Genomic DNA, 18,491 nt, shown 5'->3' on the forward strand with positions numbered 1-18,491 from the left:
TGCTGACACAACAGGCACTGCAGGGGCACGACTAGCTACACAGTATTCATGATGTGGTGAGGTCAACGTCAAACCAGGAAACAAACACTGTAATATCTTTCTCCAGGCCAATGTAAATAACCCATTGCAGCCTTTTTCTATCTACATCAACACTTATTGAAAATATGCACACAATGAATAGGCTATATTTATTGTTTTGCTTTCAAATGTATTCTACTTATTTCCCCAACCGCTAGAAGGTATCTCCAGTAGGCCTAGGTAGTAGATCAAGAACTCAGTAAACGATATTGTGCATGCAATGATTTGTTTAGGCCATCGGAGGGTGGTCTCCACCCACCTATCAGTACCTTCATAAAGGGATCATCTGTGCGTGCAGACAGGTTGCCGCCAAGGATACACTGACCGTATGAACGAACTTAGTTACAATAAGGTGTTGTTATAAGTGGTAATGAGATGAGTGACAAACAGACAGACAGAGAGACAGGCAGACAGACAGGTGACAGACCGTTTGAATCTGGGGTTGTATGAGAGTATCACAGCATGGATGGTGTGAGTGTGTAAAGCTTACACAAGTGTGAGTTTGGATGTAGCTGGAACTCCCCCTCAACACTGATACAGGGTCAGATCTTTTGTTTATCCCCCTAATGGTTCAGGCTAAGATTGGCTAGATCCTAGATCTGTGGTTAGGAGGTAGTGTGAGTTCAGAGCAGTACTAAGAGCACAAGTGCAGTACAGGTTATGGTGACCTGTGTTAAGTGACCCTGATGGAAGGCCTACTGCAATCCTCTTAGAGCTCGGCTCGTGTAGATCCCTCTTCTTCCCATAGGAGGAAGGGTGATAGTGGAGGGGGAACAGAAAAAAGGTGTTGAAGAAAGAGAGGCAGATGAGGAGGAAGGCGGTGACAGCATTAAGAGTGAGGCTGGAAATTGAGTCAGCACTGATGTCACTAGAGGTCTTGTGAAAATCCTCTCCATGTATCTGTTAACATATGGCACAGAAGCTGACTAGTATGTGTATGTGTTGCATATGTGCAGTTTTGTGTGTGTTAACATGTGTGAATGTTGCATATGTGTCTATGCATTGTGTGTAAGAGACAGTGTGTGAACTCTCTGTGTGTATATAATATATGCATTCCAGTATTTCTTAATTCCATTCTTTTACTTTTATAATTGTGTGTATTGTTGTGAATTGTTAGACACTACTGGACTGTAGGAACACAAGCAAGGAACACAAGCAATTCACTATACACACTGAGCTAGGAACACAAGCAATTCACTATACACACTGAGCTAGGAACACAAGCAATTCACTATACACACTGAGCTAGGAACACAAGCAATTCACTACACACACTGAGCTAGGAACACAATCAATTCACTATACACACTGAGCTAGGAACACAAGCAATTCACAATACACACTGAGCTTGGAACACAAGCAATTCGCCACACATGCAATGACATCTGCTAAATATGTGTAAGTGACCGATAAAATTTGATTTGATGTATGCACATATGTGTGAGTGTCAACGTCCCAAAGGAAGATTACAGAAGGCTCCTCTTTTCCACAGTGACCTGAATTCCTGGGTTAACTCGCTTTGTGACGTAGGCATAAGCTCTTTTACAGCTAAAGCCAATTTACCCCCCCCCCACCCCCCTCCCTCAGATTAGGGCAGAGCTGTCTGGCCAAGCCCCAGAGACACGGGCCTCTCTCTCTCGCTCTACCTCTGTCATTCATAGGAATTTGCTTGACCCAGGAAACAGAGGGAGAGGGGGGTAGGGTGGGCCGGGAGAGGAGAGAAGAGGTGGAGGAATCCTGCTCATCAGAGCCAGAGATGTACAGACCTTTGGAAACTTTGAGAATGAGAATTCTAAAGGCTTCTGGGTGGAGGGGGGATGGAGAGAGGGTTTCTGAGATGGGGGTAGACCCGTGGAGGCTCATCAGAGGAGGACCATAAAAATAGAATTAGTGAAACAATTAAAAAGTTATCCTTTTTCAATAAACCTATACTAAATATATTCTCGTCACCAAATAATTGATTAAAACACACTGTTTTGCAATGAAGGTCTACAGTAGCCTCAGCAGCTCTCTGTAGGGTAGCACCATGGTGTAGCCGGGGGACAGTTAGCTTCTGTCCTCCTCTGGGTACATTAACTTCAATACAAAACCTAAGAGGCCCATTGTGCTCACCTCCTTCCATAGACTTTCACAGTAATTATGACAACTTCCGGAGGACGTCCTCCAACATATCAGAGCTCTTGGTGAACGAACTGACATGTTGTCCACCCAATCAAAGGATCAGAGAATGAATTTAGTACTGAAAGCATAAGCTACAGCTAGCTAGCACTGTAGATCATAAAATATGGTGAGTAGTTGATTCAAAGAGAGAGAAAGGTAATAGTTGAAAAGTTTTGAACAAATTCATTTCTACCAAAATAAAGGAGAACAAAGAGAGAGCGAGAGAGAGCTATATTTCGTAGAATATATATTTTTCACTTTCACTTCCTTAGCTAGCATTGAATGCAGCTAGCTAGTTTAGCCTACACAAACGTCCAGCTCAAACAGAGAGGGATGCTATGTTAGCTAGCTGGCTATGGCTATCCAACACTGGAACTCTTCCAATTCAAGGTAAGCTTTTAGTTTTATTAAGTTATTGCCACCAAGGCCCGCTGGTGGAACTGCTAAACTGCTTGCTCCAGACTGTACATGTACTGCATGATTGTAGCGGGTTTACTAACACTCTAGTTCTGGTAGCTATGTTGACTATGAAGTGACAGCGATGTAGGGTGTGCGGTTAGTGGTCATGATGTGAAGGTTTTGCTTGGAAAGGTTTTTTTGCCTGGTCATAGACAACTGATGTGTTGTGCACTGAAGTTCACAAGCAAAGGGAAAAGGTGCGAGGAGGAGACATCGTAGATAGATGTGAGAAGGAATTATATATACAACGAGCTGTTTGTATGTGGTTGCTATGAAAGTGAACTGTTTTTGTGTGTGATCAGGTGTGTATTCATTGCACCGATTCTGTTGAAAAACGTTTCGACAACGGAACGAAAGGGGGATAAACACACCTGAATTTGTCCACTAGAAATTCTCGTTTGCAACTGTTTGACTAAAGATTACAGTCTAGATCAGCAAGATGCAGGCAAGAGAGTGCAAGGTGGAATGTGTCACTGTCTGCCATCTTGATTATTCAAAATTCTCTCTACCTATGCACATACGTTGTAAACTTTAATTCATAGTCTAGGTTGTAGCAACCTCATGATGGGTACAGGGGAAATTCAAGCATCACGTAGTAGCCTATGCCTATCGATGTTACATCACCTGGGGCAAACTACCTTCCCTCCATGACACCTACAGCACCCGATGTCACAGGAAGGCCAAAAAGGACAACAACCACCCGAGCCACTGCCTGTTCACCCTGCTATCATCCAGAAGGCGAGGTCAGTACAGGCGCATCAAAGCTGGGACCGAGAGACTGAAAAACAGCTTCTATCTCAAGGCCATCAGACTGTTAAACGGCAATCACTAACTCAGAGAGGATGCTGCCTACATTGAGACCCAATCACTGGCAACATTAAATAATGCCTCTTTAATAATGTAATTTACATATCTTTCATTACTCATATCACTTGTATATACTGTATTGTATACCATCTATTGCACCTTGCCTATGCCGCTTGGCCATCGCTCATCCATATACTTATATGTACAGTACATATTCTCATTCACCCCTTTAGATTTGTGTGTATTTGGTAGTTGTTGGGGAATTATTAGATTACTTGTTAGATATTACTGCACTGTTGGAACTAGAAGCACAAGCATCGTGCTACACTCACATTAACATCTGCTAACCAACCATGTATATGTGACCAATAAAATGTGATTTGATTTTGAGCTGGGTGAATGGGTTATGAAAGACAGTCATCCAATATGCTGTAATAGAGATAAGGCCATGTTTATAAAAAAAAACATCATCCTCCCTCATCTTAAACAGTGCCGACCACCACTGGAGTTACAGAAGGGGTTTTAAGCAGGCTTAAGAGGATATTGACGGTTTAGGGTTTAGTTATGAAATTAGGGTTCAAGTATAGGATTGATCAGGTATTCGTTTTTTTTGTCTTAAATAAATGACAAAAACATACAAACATAAAGATACACATCCATGAAGTAACATAGACACTAATATACACGTAAAGAAAGACGAGGGTTGTTGGCATCCTCTTTATTTCCATTGTACCTGCAGCCAGTAGCTGTATGTGTTTTATTTAAATAAAATAATTAATATAGTATTTTTTAAAAGCCCTTTGAGATGAAATATCCCTTTCTCCCTCAGTCCTTTTTGGTTGTCTTGAGTTAGACATGTTTCTCAGTTGCACCGTGGCTACATTGCACAGCACAAAATGAGAAAAATAACGCAGGATATCCGTGAGATCCACCACAACAACAAAAAGAACAATATCAAAGCACAGGACCAATTTAATAACCAAACAAATAGATAAACACTCAGTTAGCAGTAAAGGTGTTTGTCAGACTATTTGCATGTACAGTATGTTACCCACCCAAACTCCATAATGATATACTAACAACTTGCACATATGACTACCCACCCAAACTCCCTATAGATTCACTACGATGCATTCAATGTGCACATCATTCCCTCAATCTCTCTCACAGACACACATTCCAGGAATGTGTGTGTTTGTTTATATTATGTACGTTAGGGCAGGTGTGTATGGCAGAGGGGGCTTGCAGTTAGTCTGTGTTCCAGGTAGACCGGTACTTAAGTACTGACACAATTGTGTCTGCGACACATAGAGAGGAACAAAAATAGAATTGCGAACAGCTCCTGTTCCCTAAAACCATGTTTAATCCTTAACAATGCTCCACCAGTATTTTTCTTACTCATCGCCCAATGCAAAATAAACCCTCTTTGGTACAAATTTCATAGAATCTAAATTACAATGCTACAAAATACATCAGCATTTAGTTAAACGAATAAAAGTACAAAATGGGTGGAGTTTTGGTTGGAAACAGTCCCTGTGGTCAGAGTCCCTGTGGTCTCTGTGGTTGTGTTGTGGTCTTTTTACGGTCTTATCTTTGACCAGGACCCCAAAGTAAAGAGACAGAGCACAGACTCTACACGAAGAGCAGCGACTTCCTTATATTATAAAAAAATAACTACTATATAGACAACCAACACCCTCCTCCCACCCTATCCCCCCATACCCAAACCTCACCAATCCCCCGACACACACACACACACACACACACACACACACACACACACACACACACACACACACACACACACACACACACACACACACACACACACACACACACACACACACACACACACACACACACACACACACACACACACACACCTTCACCAGCAAGTTGGTCACAATTCACATCCTCAAAACATCCTGCACGGGCAGGGGTGTGGTGGAATCCCATCTGCCTTTTGAAACTTTCACCCCTGACCCCCCCCCCCCTCCCCTCCCCTGCCCTTTCACCCCACGGTCCTCCTATTGGTCTGACAGAAGCTCCCTCCGTCCTCTCCTCTTCCTCCTCACTCCCTCTTCACTCTTCCCTTTTTCTGCTGCTTCTTCCCGTTCTCCTCTACCTCCTCTAACTTGTTGTAGCCGTTGGTTGCTGTGGAAATGCCGTTGGTGACGGATTTGGCCGCCTTGGGGGCGGAGTGTGGGGTGCGCCGGTAGGTCTGGTAGTAGAAGTTGCCGAATAGGATGATGAAGGTGACGGCGTAGCCAATAAGGGCCCACTGCATCCAAGCGGGGAAAGGGCAGCCAGTGTAGAGGGAGTAGCCTGCATGGCCGATGGTCACATGGAACTGGATCTGTGACGTACACAAGACACACGTTTAACTGACATGCTTAATCTGAATGTAATAATCTCAACATAATCCCTGATCAATGAGTCAGACTGCACACTCCAAACAATGAAATATATTTTGATATGCAAAGATGTGTTTCAGTATCAATCACACACTACCTGAACAGCTGTGCTATGGCCACAATAACAGGGAGACTTACCATCTGAATGATGGTCAGGTATTTCTTCCACCAGAGGAATTTCTGGATCTTGGGTCCGAAAGCTGCCAGGCCATAGTATCCATACATCAGGACATGGATGGATGAGTTTATGCCTGCTCCGAAGAACGCTGTGAGAGGGATATAGGTTAAAGGTAGTTCAGAGGGGATACAGGTCAGGCTGCTTGTGAGTGTATGCTAGCATGGTATGTCATCACCCCTGTCGGAACAGTGTGACAGTGCTGGGGGGAGATTATCCAGGTAGGAAAATGTCTCTCTCTCTATATATATATATATATATACACACACAATGTACCCCTAGGTACTTACACTGTCCTCCAGGGACCCACTTGATTCCGATCCACCAGAGGATGAACATGGTGCAGTGATGGTAGACATGGAGGAAGCTGACCTGGTTAAACTTCCTCCTCAGGATGAAGAACACCGTGTCCAGATACTCCACTCCCTTAGAGATGTAGTACCACCACAGAGCAGATGCTATCTGCCAACGTGAAGAGGGAGGGAGTGAGCTATCTCCAAAAATCTCTGGTTTTAAGGACTCAAAACTCAAAGACAATGAAGATTGCCAATTTCCTGAAACGCTTTAAAGAGGATTCAAGAGGATTTTATGGATTTCACTGGGTTGAGATTATGGATAACACCGCGAGCCACCTTGCTTTTCACACACACACTCATTATTATGCATCATCCACACATGTATGCATCAAGGACACACCCTCACACACACAAATACATTTTATTGCAATTATTGAATCTATTGAAGCCACTGAAGTTGGGAATAAGGTTCAATTGGATCCTGACCAAGATCAAAGATAACTTCACCTGGATCATCTCTGTAAATCTAAGGTCAGAGTCAACAATGTTAGGGTCAACACTTTTCATAGGGGATTGTGATGACGATGAAAGGTGTCATTGGTGAATGACATGGCAGGTTAGCCTGTGGTCTGGTAGAGAAAGTGTTTTGTTAAGGGGATGGTACAGTAAGAGCTAATACATGAGGATGGCTGTTGTATCAGGCTTGTTGCTGGCTTGTTCCCAAGCCTAAAAGGTAAGTAGAGCTCAACCTCTTGTATGTCAGACTACAACTGGACAAAGTAGCCTGTCCATATCCATTCTCAACCCCCACCAACATACTCTCTCTCTCGTATCCCTTTGTAATTGACACACACACACAGAGAAAGAGAGTTAGAGAGAGAGAGAGAGAGAGAAGCTGTGGGCCACAGTGCCCTGAGTGTCACTCATGTCCCTCAGTAACGCCATCATGCTATGGGTGGGTTCAGAAGTGGTGAGACCTAATATCTCCTCCCCTTAATGCAAAAGGTCATGCCCCCTCTGTCCTCTCCTCCTCTCCCTCTCTCTATCTCTTACACACACACACAAATAGAGTGATAGTCTACTTAACCTAACAATAGGATTACAGTACGGCTGCTTAGATTTACACAGAACCACATGCTGCTAAAGCTGGACCTCACTCTACACCTCAAATACAGGTGACCCAATCTGTATAAATTAGAAGGCTAGAAGGCAAACAATTCCAGTCTTTGCTGGCTCATGAACAGAATGACCAGACAAGCTCTGGCTCTTGGCATTTTCACAAAACGAATAGAAAAAGAGTGTAGGGTGTCATGTTTGCTCACCCTGACTTCGTTGACGTCGTTGGAGTAGCTGACAGGTTGACATAGGTAGCTGTACCCCGCTGCTCTTGCACCCAGGAGGAGCTGAGGCCACAGAGATACAAAGTTAGCGACACTACATTAGGAACAAAATGTTAGAGATAGTTCCTTTCCTCTAGACAGGAATGAGCCACTTTGATTGGGGTGGGGGCCACAAAAATATCGGAACTCCCAATGAGGGCCCGCAGTGGCTCAATGGTCTGCGCTATACCGACATTCATACCCACACATGTACTCAGAGCCGAGCCCTAGCCTTTTGGAGGATCTAAGAGAAATCTTGTTGTTAGCTGACATGGTCAGTGACTGACATAAAACATAAACTGATGATGCATAACTAATTTTGAAATGGTGTATTCTCTACTCTAACAGTAACAACACCCCAACTGAGTTTTCTAAATTGATCCGCGCGCCAAACAAAAGGCTCTCTGCCATGGATACACACCACCAGCCCTCAAGGGCCACAGAGACCAATTTACACCTGGGGGGGGCCGGGATGTGGAAGCAAATGCCAGGGAGAAATGAAAACCAGCAGCACTGCAGCTGTCGGGGACTGGAGTTGTGCCCTAGACCCTATTTCCTCTGTCTAAAAGGACTATATATATACAGTTGAAGTCAGAAGTTTACATACACTTAGATTGGAGTCATTAAAACTTGTTTTTCAACCACTCCACAAATGTATTTTTAACAAACTATAATTTTGGTTAGAACATCTACTTTGTGCAAAACACAAGTAAGTTTTCCAACAATTGTTTACAAGACAGATTATTTCACGTATAATTCACTGTATCACGAACCTTGTGAAGATGCTGGAGGAAACAGGTACAAAAGTATCTATATCCACAGTAAAAATGAGTCCTATATCGACATAACCCGAAAGGCCGCTCAGCAAGGAAGAAGCCACTGCTCTAAAACCGCCCTAAAAAAAACTGTTTGGCCATAATGACCATCGTTATGTTTGGAGGAAAAAGGGGGAGCCGAAGAACACCATACCAACCGTAAAGCACGGGGGTGGCAGCATCATGTTGTGGGTGTGCTTTGCTGGTGCCCTTCACAAAATAGATGCATCTCAAGACATCATCTCAAGACATCAGTCAGGAAGTTCGAACTTGGTCGGAAATGGGTCTTCCAAATGGACAATGACCCCAAGCATACTTCCAAAGTTGTGGCAAAATGGCTTAAGGACAAAAAAGGTATTGGAGTGGCCATCACAAAGCTCTGACCTCAATCCTATAGAAAAGGTGTGGGCAGAACTGAAAAAGCGTGTGTGAGCATGGGGTTCTACAACCCTGACTCACTTACACGAGCTCTGTCAGGAGGAATGGGTCAAAATTCACCCAACTTATTGTGGGAAGCTTGTGGAAGGCTACCCGAAATGTTTGACCCAAGTTAAACAATGTAAAGGCAATGCTACCAAATACTAATTGACTGTATGTAAACTGAAAAAAATCATTCTCTACTATTATTCTGACATTTCACATTCTTAAAATAAAGTGGCGATCCTAACTGACCTAAGGCAGGGAGTTTTTACTAGGATTAAATGTCAGGAATTGTGAAAAACTGAGTTTAAATGTATTTGGCTAAGGTGTATGTAAACTTCCGACTTCAACTGTTTTAATGTAGTGGATGGTTGACAGGTGCAGTCCTAGGTATGGTATGTGAGTATAGTTTTGAATTCAGGCAGGGTTGGTACATGTCATGCTACATCAGCCATTCATTGATGGCACAACCTTGCTGAATAATAGATTAACCTAAAGCAGGGGTCATATTGCTATCACCGATCAACCTACTGGGCACAGACATCAATTCCACATTGGTTGAATGTCATTTTGTTGAAATTATGTGGAAACAATGTTGATTCAATGAGTGTGTGCCCAGTGGGAAGCCGTTTCCAATCTGTACACACTGAAGGGACAGGGACTGGGAACCAAATAGACAATGGCCTGAAAAGAAATGGAACATGCCATTATTGACTTGATGTAATAGAAATGGAACATGCCATTATTGACTTGATGTAATAGAAATGGAACATGCCATTATTGACTTGGTGTAATAGAAATGGAACATGCCATTATTGACTTGGTGTAAAAGAAATGGAACATGCCATTATTGACTTGGTGTAAAAGAAATGGAACATGCCATTATTGACTTGATGTAAAAGAAATGGAACATGCCATTATTGACTTGGTGTAAAAGAAATGGAACATGCCATTATTGACTTGATGTAATAGAAATGGAACATGCCATTATTGACTTGATGTAATTGAAATGGAACATGCCATTATTGACTTGGTGTAATAGAAATGGAACATGCCATTATTGACTTGATGTAATAGAAATGGAACATGCCATTATTGACTTGGTGTAAAAGAAATGGAACATGCCATTATTGACTTGATGTAATAGAAATGGAACATGCCATTATTGACTTGATGTAATAGAAATGGAACATGCCATTATTGACTTGATGTAATAGAAATGGAACATGCCATTATTGACTTGGTGTAAAAGAAATGGAACATGCCATTATTGACTTGATGTAATAGAAATGGAACATGCCATTATTGACTTGGTGTAATAGAAATGGAACATGCCATTATTGACTTGATGTAATAGAAATGGAACATGCCATTATTGACTTGGTGTAATAGAAATGGAACATGCCATTATTGACTTGACTGTAAAAGAAATGGAACATGCCATTATTGACTTGATGTAATAGAAATGGAACATGCCATTATTGACTTGATGTAATAGAAATGGAAAATGCCATTATTGACTTGGTGTAATAGAAATGGAACATGCCATTATTGACTTGGTGTAAAAGAAATGGAACATGCCATTATTGACTTGGTGTAAAAGAAATGGAACATGCCATTATTGACTAGGTGTAAAAGAAATGGAACATGCCATTATTGACTTGATGTAATAGAAATGGAACATGCCATTATTGACTTGATGTAATAGAAATGGAACATGCCATTATTGACTTGGTGTAATAGAAATGGAACATGCCATTATTGACTTGATGTAATAGAAATGGAACATGCCATTATTGACTTGGTGTAATAGAAATGGAACATGCCATTATTGACTTGGTGTAAAAGAAATGGAACATGCCATTATTGACTTGATGTAATAGAAATGGAACATGCCATTATTGACTTGATGTAATAGAAATGGAACATGCCATTATTGACTTGGTGTAATAGAAATGGAACATGCCATTATTGACTTGGTGTAAAAGAAATGGAACATGCCATTATTGACTTGATGTAATAGAAATGGAACATGCCATTATTGACTTGATGTAATAGAAATGGAACATGCCATTATTGACTTGATGTAATAGAAATGGAGCATGCCATTATTGACTTGATGTAATAGAAATGGAACATGCCATTATTGACTTGGTGTAATAGAAATGGAACATGCCATTATTGACTTGATGTAATAGAAATGGAGCATGCCATTATTGACTTGATGTAATAGAAATGGAACATGCCATTATTGACTTGATGTAAAATAAATGGAACATGCCATTATTGACTTGATGTAAAATAAATGGAACATGCCATTATTGACTTGGTGTAAAAGAAATGGAGCATGCCATTATTGACTTGATGTAATAGAAATGGAACATGCCATTATTGACTTGATGTAATAGAAATGGAGCATGCCATTATTGACTTGATGTAATAGAAATGGAGCATGCCATTATTGACTTGATGTAATAGAAATGGAACATGCCATTATTGACTTGATGTAAAATAAATGGAACATGCCATTATTGACTTGATGTAAAAGAAATGGAACATGCCATTATTGACTTGATGTAAAATAAATGGAACATGCCATTATTGACTTGGTGTAAAAGAAATGGAACATGCCATTATTGACTTGGTGTAAAAGAAATGGAGCATGCCATTATTGACTTTGTGTAAAAGAAATGGAGCTGGTTACCTCTTTGGCGATGTAAAAGTTGAGTATCACCATACTGAAGTTGTACACTATGAGGGTCTTCCTTAGCTGGAAAGGCTCGCGATTCTGCATGTACTTAGGCCCCGCCCACAGGAAGAGCAAGTACAGGCAGCTGATGGCCAGGGTGGGGGCGGGCGATGACATCATCGGCCATTTCTCCACTCGCTTGTCTGGGAGAGGGACAGGAAAGTTAATGTCAGCAGGTGTCATATGGCAGACACACACATGTAAAGAATGACTCTGAATCCTATCTGAATGTATGACTACACAATGTTGCACCAATGGTGTCTGGAGGATATACTTAATTGCAGTACTCCGAATTGCTCTAATAGTGCATTGTATTGCACACACACACACAAGCAACCATGTTTACCTGAGTTTGTGCTTGTGTGCGTGGTTAGACTAGCAGACTGTCCCTGCAATGTGAGAGAAATCAGCATTAACTCACCTGCTATAGTAAGGCTCCATCTGTAGAACTCTACCGTGTCATTCATAAAGTGGGTGACAGCTTCCATGCCTGCCGTCTGGATTTGGTCCTGCTTATGCTGCAGTGAGAGAAAGAGAGTAGCCAGTCTTCAAAATAGTCCAAATTAATCTAAGATAATTAAAGAAATCTGTCATTCATTTTGCCGTTTTTGCCCGAGAGATAATTGTTGCGCAATTTTGGTGCAGTATTTTTCTATGAAAGAATGTGCATGAAAATGAGTCGTCTCTCGTTGAATGACAACAAAGACTTTATTGAAGAATCCCTAGTGTTGACCAATCACCAATGAAGAGGTTAAGAAATGTGTGTGCCCGAACAGCAACAAGTCCAAAACGAACAAAAACTTCACAAATTGTCATCATAATATATGCACAAACTCTACCAAACTGTTTCAGCTGGGAAGCATGCGAAGGTCTTAAGCCCCTTTAGATAATTGAAAACCTTCATGTAATGTTGGTGAAGTTAAAGATGCAGTCCGGGATCTTATTTAAGCACAACAAATTCGTTACATATTGTACGAATTGTATTTGTAACATATCATACAATTTTTTTAAATTATATATACAGTACCAGTCAAAAGCTGTCATCAAGGCAAAGGGTGGCTACTTTGAAGAATATCAAATAAAACATATATTTTGATTTGTTTAACACTTTTGTTGGTTACTACCTGATTCCATGTGTTATTTCATAGTTTTGATGTCTTCACTATTATTCTACAATGTAGATAATAGTAAAAATAAAGAAAGACCCTTGAATGAGTGGGTGTGTCCAAACTTTTGACTGGTACTGTATATAAATACAAAATAATTTTGCAGGACCAAGCGTAACATATGTAACAGATGGCGTAGTACAGAAGTGGCGGACTAGTACACAAAAAACGGAGACCAGTTTTGGCTCGTGAGCACCAATTTGAAAACTACTGGCTGAAAGTTCTGGACATCACTTTAAAGGGATACTTTAGCCCTTTATCTACTTCCCCAGAGTCAGATGAACTCATGGATACCATTTTTATTTCTCTGCGTGTAGTTTGAAGGAAGTTGCTAACTAGCACTAGAGTAATTGTTAACTAGCGTATGCTCAATGGCTGGTACTGTATGCTAGCAGATACCATAGACTTTCAGTCTTTGAGCTAATGCTAGTTAGCATTGGCTCACCAAACTACCTCTAACTTCCTTTGTACTGTACTTAGAGATATAAAAATGGCCCAAATCCCAAAGAATCCCTTTAACATCAAGTTCAAACTCTGAGTTTGCCAAACTCAGCACATGGATCACCCATACGTACGAACATTCCCTGGTCTAAACTGTCAGTGCAGGGTTTATTTTGAGCCTCACACTAATTGCACAGATCTAAAAGAGGACTAAACAACTGATCAGTGTGGACAGAGTAGGTCTTTGTGGTTACCCATCCCCCCACACACATGTTCTAAGACAAGATGTAAAGTGCTGGTCTCATGTTTCATGAGCTGAAAGAAAAGATCCCAGAAATGTTCCATACGGACAAAAAGTTATTCTCTCAAATTTTGTGCAGAAATTTGTTTACATCCCTGTTAGTGAGCATTTCTCCTTTGCGAAGATAACCCATCTACCTGACAGGTGTGGCATATCAATAAGCTGATTAAACAGCATGGTGCACCCTGTGCTGGGGATAGTAAAAGGCCACTTTAAAATGTGCAGTTTTGTCACACAACACAATGCCACAGATGTCTCAAGTTTTGAGGGAGCGTGCAATTGGCATGCTGACTGCAGGAATGTCCACCAGAGCTGTTAGCAGAGAATTAAATGTTCAGATCCTGAGGCCCACTGTGAGGCCCATTTTTTTAAGGTATCTTTAACCAACATATGCATATCTGTATTACCAGTCATGTGAAATCCATAGATTAGGGCCTAATGTTACATGTTGCGTTTACATTTTTGTTCAGTATAAAAACTAATTTTAAAGCTGTTTGTAAATAGCTGACAAGGTCAAAATCTGTTGTTCTGCCCCTGAGCAAGGCAGTTAACCCACTGTTCCCTTGGCGCCGAAGACGCGGATGTCGATTAAGGCAGCCCCCCGCACCTCTCTGATTCAGAGGGGTTGGGTTAAATGCGGAAGACACATTTCAGTTGAATACATTCAGTTGGACAACTGACTAGGTATCCCCCTTTCCCTAAATGTGTGCTACTCAAGCCTTATTTGAATGGGTGTATAAAAGAACATAGAGAACAACATACAGTACACATTTTAGTACTCATCACTACATTCTCTACCAGAAAGCTGGTTGGCTCTCTTTGATGTCAAGTGGGTTGATGCACTATGTATACAAAGGTATGTGGACACACCTTCAAATTAGTGGATTCGGCTAATTCAGCCACACTCACTGCACACAGCCATGCAATCTCCATAGTCAAACATTGGTAGTAGAATGGCTTTACTGAAGAGCTCAGTGACTTTCAACGTGACACCACAAAGGATGCCACCTTTTCAACAAGTCAGTTCATCAAATTTCTGCCCTGCTCGACCTGCCCCAGTCAGCTGTAAGTGCTCTTATTGTGAAGTGGAAACTTCTAGGAGCAATAATGGCTAAGCCACAGTAGTGCGTAAAAATTGTCTGTCCTCGGTTGCAACACTCACTACCGAGTTCCAAATCTTCTCTGGAAGCAATGTCAACACAAGAACTGTTCGTCTGGAGCGTCATGAAATGGGTTTCCATGGCCAAGCTGCCGCACAGAAGCCTAAGGTCACCATGCGCAATGCCAAGCGTCGGCTGGAGTGGTGGAAAGCTTGCTGCCATTGGACTCTGGAGCAGTGGAAACGCGTTCTCTGGAGTGATGAATCCCTCTTCACCCTCTGGCAGTTCGACGGACGAATCTGAGTTTGGCGGATGCCAGGAACACGCTACCAGTCCCAATACATAGTGGCAACTGTAAAGTTTGGTGGAGGAGGAATAATGTTGGGGGCTGTTTTTCATGGTTCGGGCTAGGCCCCTTAGTTCCAGTGAAGGAAAATCTTAACTCTACAGCATACAATGACATACTAGACGATTCTGTGCTTCCAACTTGGCAACAGTTTGGGGAAGGCCCTTTCCTGTTTCAGCATGACAATGCCCGCAAATTAGAATGCAGAGGCCTAGTGTTATAATTAAGCAATAAGGCCCGAGGAGGTGTGGTACATGGCCAATATACCACGGCTAAGGGCTGTTCTTACGCACAACGCAACACGGAGTGCCTTGACTCAGCCCTTAGCCGTGGTATATTGGCCATATATTCCAAACCCCCAGGTGCCTTATTGCTATTATAAACTGGTTACGTTCGTAATTAGACCTGTAAAAATAAACGTTTTGTCTTACCCGTGGTATATTGCCTGATATACCACGGCCGTCAGCCAATCAGCATTCAGGACTCGAACCACCCAGTTTATAACATGTTGTAAACCACACACTAAAATCATCTTATTGGCTTATAGATCATAATAGGTCTAATTAATTTGTGAAAACTTATTGGGGAGTTTGGGGGAACCTGAAAAAACACATTCACTGACAATGGGGGTTAAGTTTCGTTTTCAAAACGGAAGAGGAAATGGGAGGATGGGAGAGAGAGAAAAGAATTCATCCAAATAGGCCCGGTCGCTCGTGGAAACGGGCATGAGAGCACACAAAGAACCCGGGCGCATGTGTCAGCAGGTTTTGCGCGGTGCGATCAAGAGGCTTAAATCCAATTGCTCTACGAGCTTAGACGTTAAGTCCAAACGCCAAGCGACCCACATTCGCAGGGGCATCATTTAAAGCGATAACTTGCCCCTATGAACTAGACGCTTATTTGCGCTCACACATATGGCGCATGGCGGATTTTCAAAGAGTGGTGGACTGAACATGGGAAATTATGTGGTTAACAGTTTATACAAAAGCATATAGGGAAAACTAAATCAACATAGTATCTAAACACTTTATAGACACATTTTATAGGCTGCATCCAATCCCTTCCTATTGTCATGCATGCTCACATAATAGAAGTTCATGGTTTCTTAGGAAGAGAGAGCAGGCGGAGAGAGTAAGGGTGAATAAGTGATGAAATTGTCTAAGCACTGTCTGAGTTCATTGTCTTGTAAAAATACAGAACTATGATGATATGAATTCAGCCAAAAGGGATGGCAGATAAGCATAAAGAAAACGAACGCAAGAGAAGGTAACGAACGGTTCAATTCCTCAAAGCATAACTAATGAAAAAAGACTAAGCCTACACTTTCCAAGGGTGTGCACTAATTTGTTCACAAAATAACCTATTTAAAGAATGATAGCCTACGCACGCGATTCTGCAATTCTGCATTATCCATTTCATTATGGAGAAAAATACATATCTACATACCTTCTCGAGATTTAGTTGCGTGTACTGACATCCGGTGCAATGTGATGGACAACGCCTTTAAATTACCGTATTCTGCCGTTATAGCCGCTGATCCCCAACACTGCTATAAGGACAATTAGACATCCACCCCAAATTTGGCAAAAATGCAAAGGCAAGCGGAAATCTATCCCAAAGAAATCATGTATGAGGTCCGTGCTGGCTGCTGAAACACATCGCTTAAGATCTATAGGATACCCAAACAGCCTGATGGCTCTGCGCATGCGGGTATTGCACTACAGGGGCCGCTGCACTGACTGGACAGACCGATGGCCCCTTTGTATGGTAGAGATAATCAACATCCACCGTATCCCGCATTCAGCTTCGTTGAGTGATAGGCGAATGCGGAAGCCACTCGGAAGAAAAAAGAGAGGAGTCTTTGAACGCGCATGACAAATGGGTACCTCTCTGCTGTTACGCATCGATGTGTGAGGAAACCTCCTGGATAAGTGCATTTGTTGCAATTATGCATTTTTGGCCTCGATGACACTCATTAGTAGGTCATGCTATATGTCCAAAATACAATGAATTTAGTTTTGTTCATTCAGCTTTGGCTTTAATTCATACTAAGAGAAGGTCCAAGGCTATGAGCCATTTTCTATCAGACATAGCCTAGGGATTCCTGAATAGCTCTCATTTTTCAACTTGGGTAGACTAAATTAGAGTTTATACAACAAATGTTTGCTGCTATTGTAGGCTATAGGTCGTAGGCTGTAAATAGCTTTTGGGTATGTGCCAATGTCCCGGTAGAGGGTGTCAATCAATCAGCCATCTCTCTTTAGAGTGTGTCCTGTACTCCACTGAGTCGGTCAATATTTTGAGTTCGTCACTAGGTGGAAGTGTCACACCATAAATTGATACCCAACAAGTACAGCTGGGTTGTACAGTATTTGGTTGCAACAGAGTTTTCTGTAGGCCTACATACTCTCTGGTGTAACCTAAAGCTGTATTTTTTTAAATCCCATTCCTGATTCTCCAGATGAACTAAACAACTTTTCCACTCCAAGCCTGGTAATTATTGAACAGAATATTCAATCAATATCAGAATATATCATATCATATAATTCTCAAGTATTTGCCCAAGATCCCTTTGAATTGATTTGATTGAAAATAATAATAATTGGGATGGGGGACCACTGGAGGTCAGGGGCTCCCCAGATAGCATATGAACACGTCATAAGCTTTGGCAACATTTTCTTTCAACCTTATGGCAAACTGTGTAGAATAGCATTAGAAAACTGCACATTTTTCTCTGCCCAAGGTGTTGAAATGCAGGAAGTTAGCTGTTTTCCCCAAAATCTATTTGTTTTGTATTTTTTGTGGTTCGGGGTCCCTGCTGTAAGTAGGTGTCCCACGGCCCAAAATGCGGTAGACTAGCCCTGTTCCAAAGGCAGGAAGTTCTTATTTTCTTACTCTCATTTCTATACCTCTGTTATTTTGTACTTTTCCATTAGTGCTGTCAATGTTCCAACTGGAGGGTCCTTTCCAAACCCCATCCAAGGCCCTGCTTCAGTCTATTTGAGTGAGGGGAAAATATTACATAACATGTGTACAGTACCTTTTACTGTCTTCAATTTCCTTGTGATAATATGTGACACATCCAACAGATTCACATCGCACACACAGCTTGTACCCTTCTGAGGATAGCCAAGCTTTATGCTAGTTTCATGTTTTATTATTCTTATGTACAGGATACACATGGCATACACCATACAACGAAATGTTTACATGCAAGTTCATTCTTGACAATGCAACAACAATAAAAACTAATAAAATATAAAATTATATATTATTTAGCAAAAATTTATTATATTATTTAACAAAAAAATAATAAGGTATGTGTAATATGTGTGCGTAGCATGAATGTGTGCGTGTGGATGAGTGTATGTCTGTGTGGGTGTGT

The 18,491-nt window shown here is 41.6% G+C and overlaps 1 protein-coding gene across 1 annotated transcript; it reads right to left on the reverse strand.

The window, feature by feature from the left end:
• Positions 1 to 5,507: 5,507 nt before the first annotated feature.
• Positions 5,508 to 16,925, reverse strand: LOC135505874 (very long chain fatty acid elongase 4-like). Its single transcript, XM_064925080.1, has 7 exons — positions 16,553 to 16,925; positions 12,174 to 12,270; positions 11,708 to 11,895; positions 7,712 to 7,792; positions 6,384 to 6,555; positions 6,057 to 6,184; positions 5,508 to 5,860 (listed from the first exon to the last, which is right to left on the reverse strand). The coding sequence occupies exons 2-7, from the start codon at positions 12,238 to 12,240 to the stop codon at positions 5,576 to 5,578; spliced, it is 921 nt and encodes a 306-aa protein (XP_064781152.1). The 5' UTR covers positions 12,241 to 12,270; positions 16,553 to 16,925; the 3' UTR covers positions 5,508 to 5,575.
• Between the last annotated feature and the right edge of the window lie 1,566 nt (positions 16,926 to 18,491).

Source organism: Oncorhynchus masou, chromosome 19 (assembly GCF_036934945.1).
Source record: "Oncorhynchus masou masou isolate Uvic2021 chromosome 19, UVic_Omas_1.1, whole genome shotgun sequence".
Lineage (NCBI taxonomy): Eukaryota > Metazoa > Chordata > Actinopteri > Salmoniformes > Salmonidae > Oncorhynchus > Oncorhynchus masou.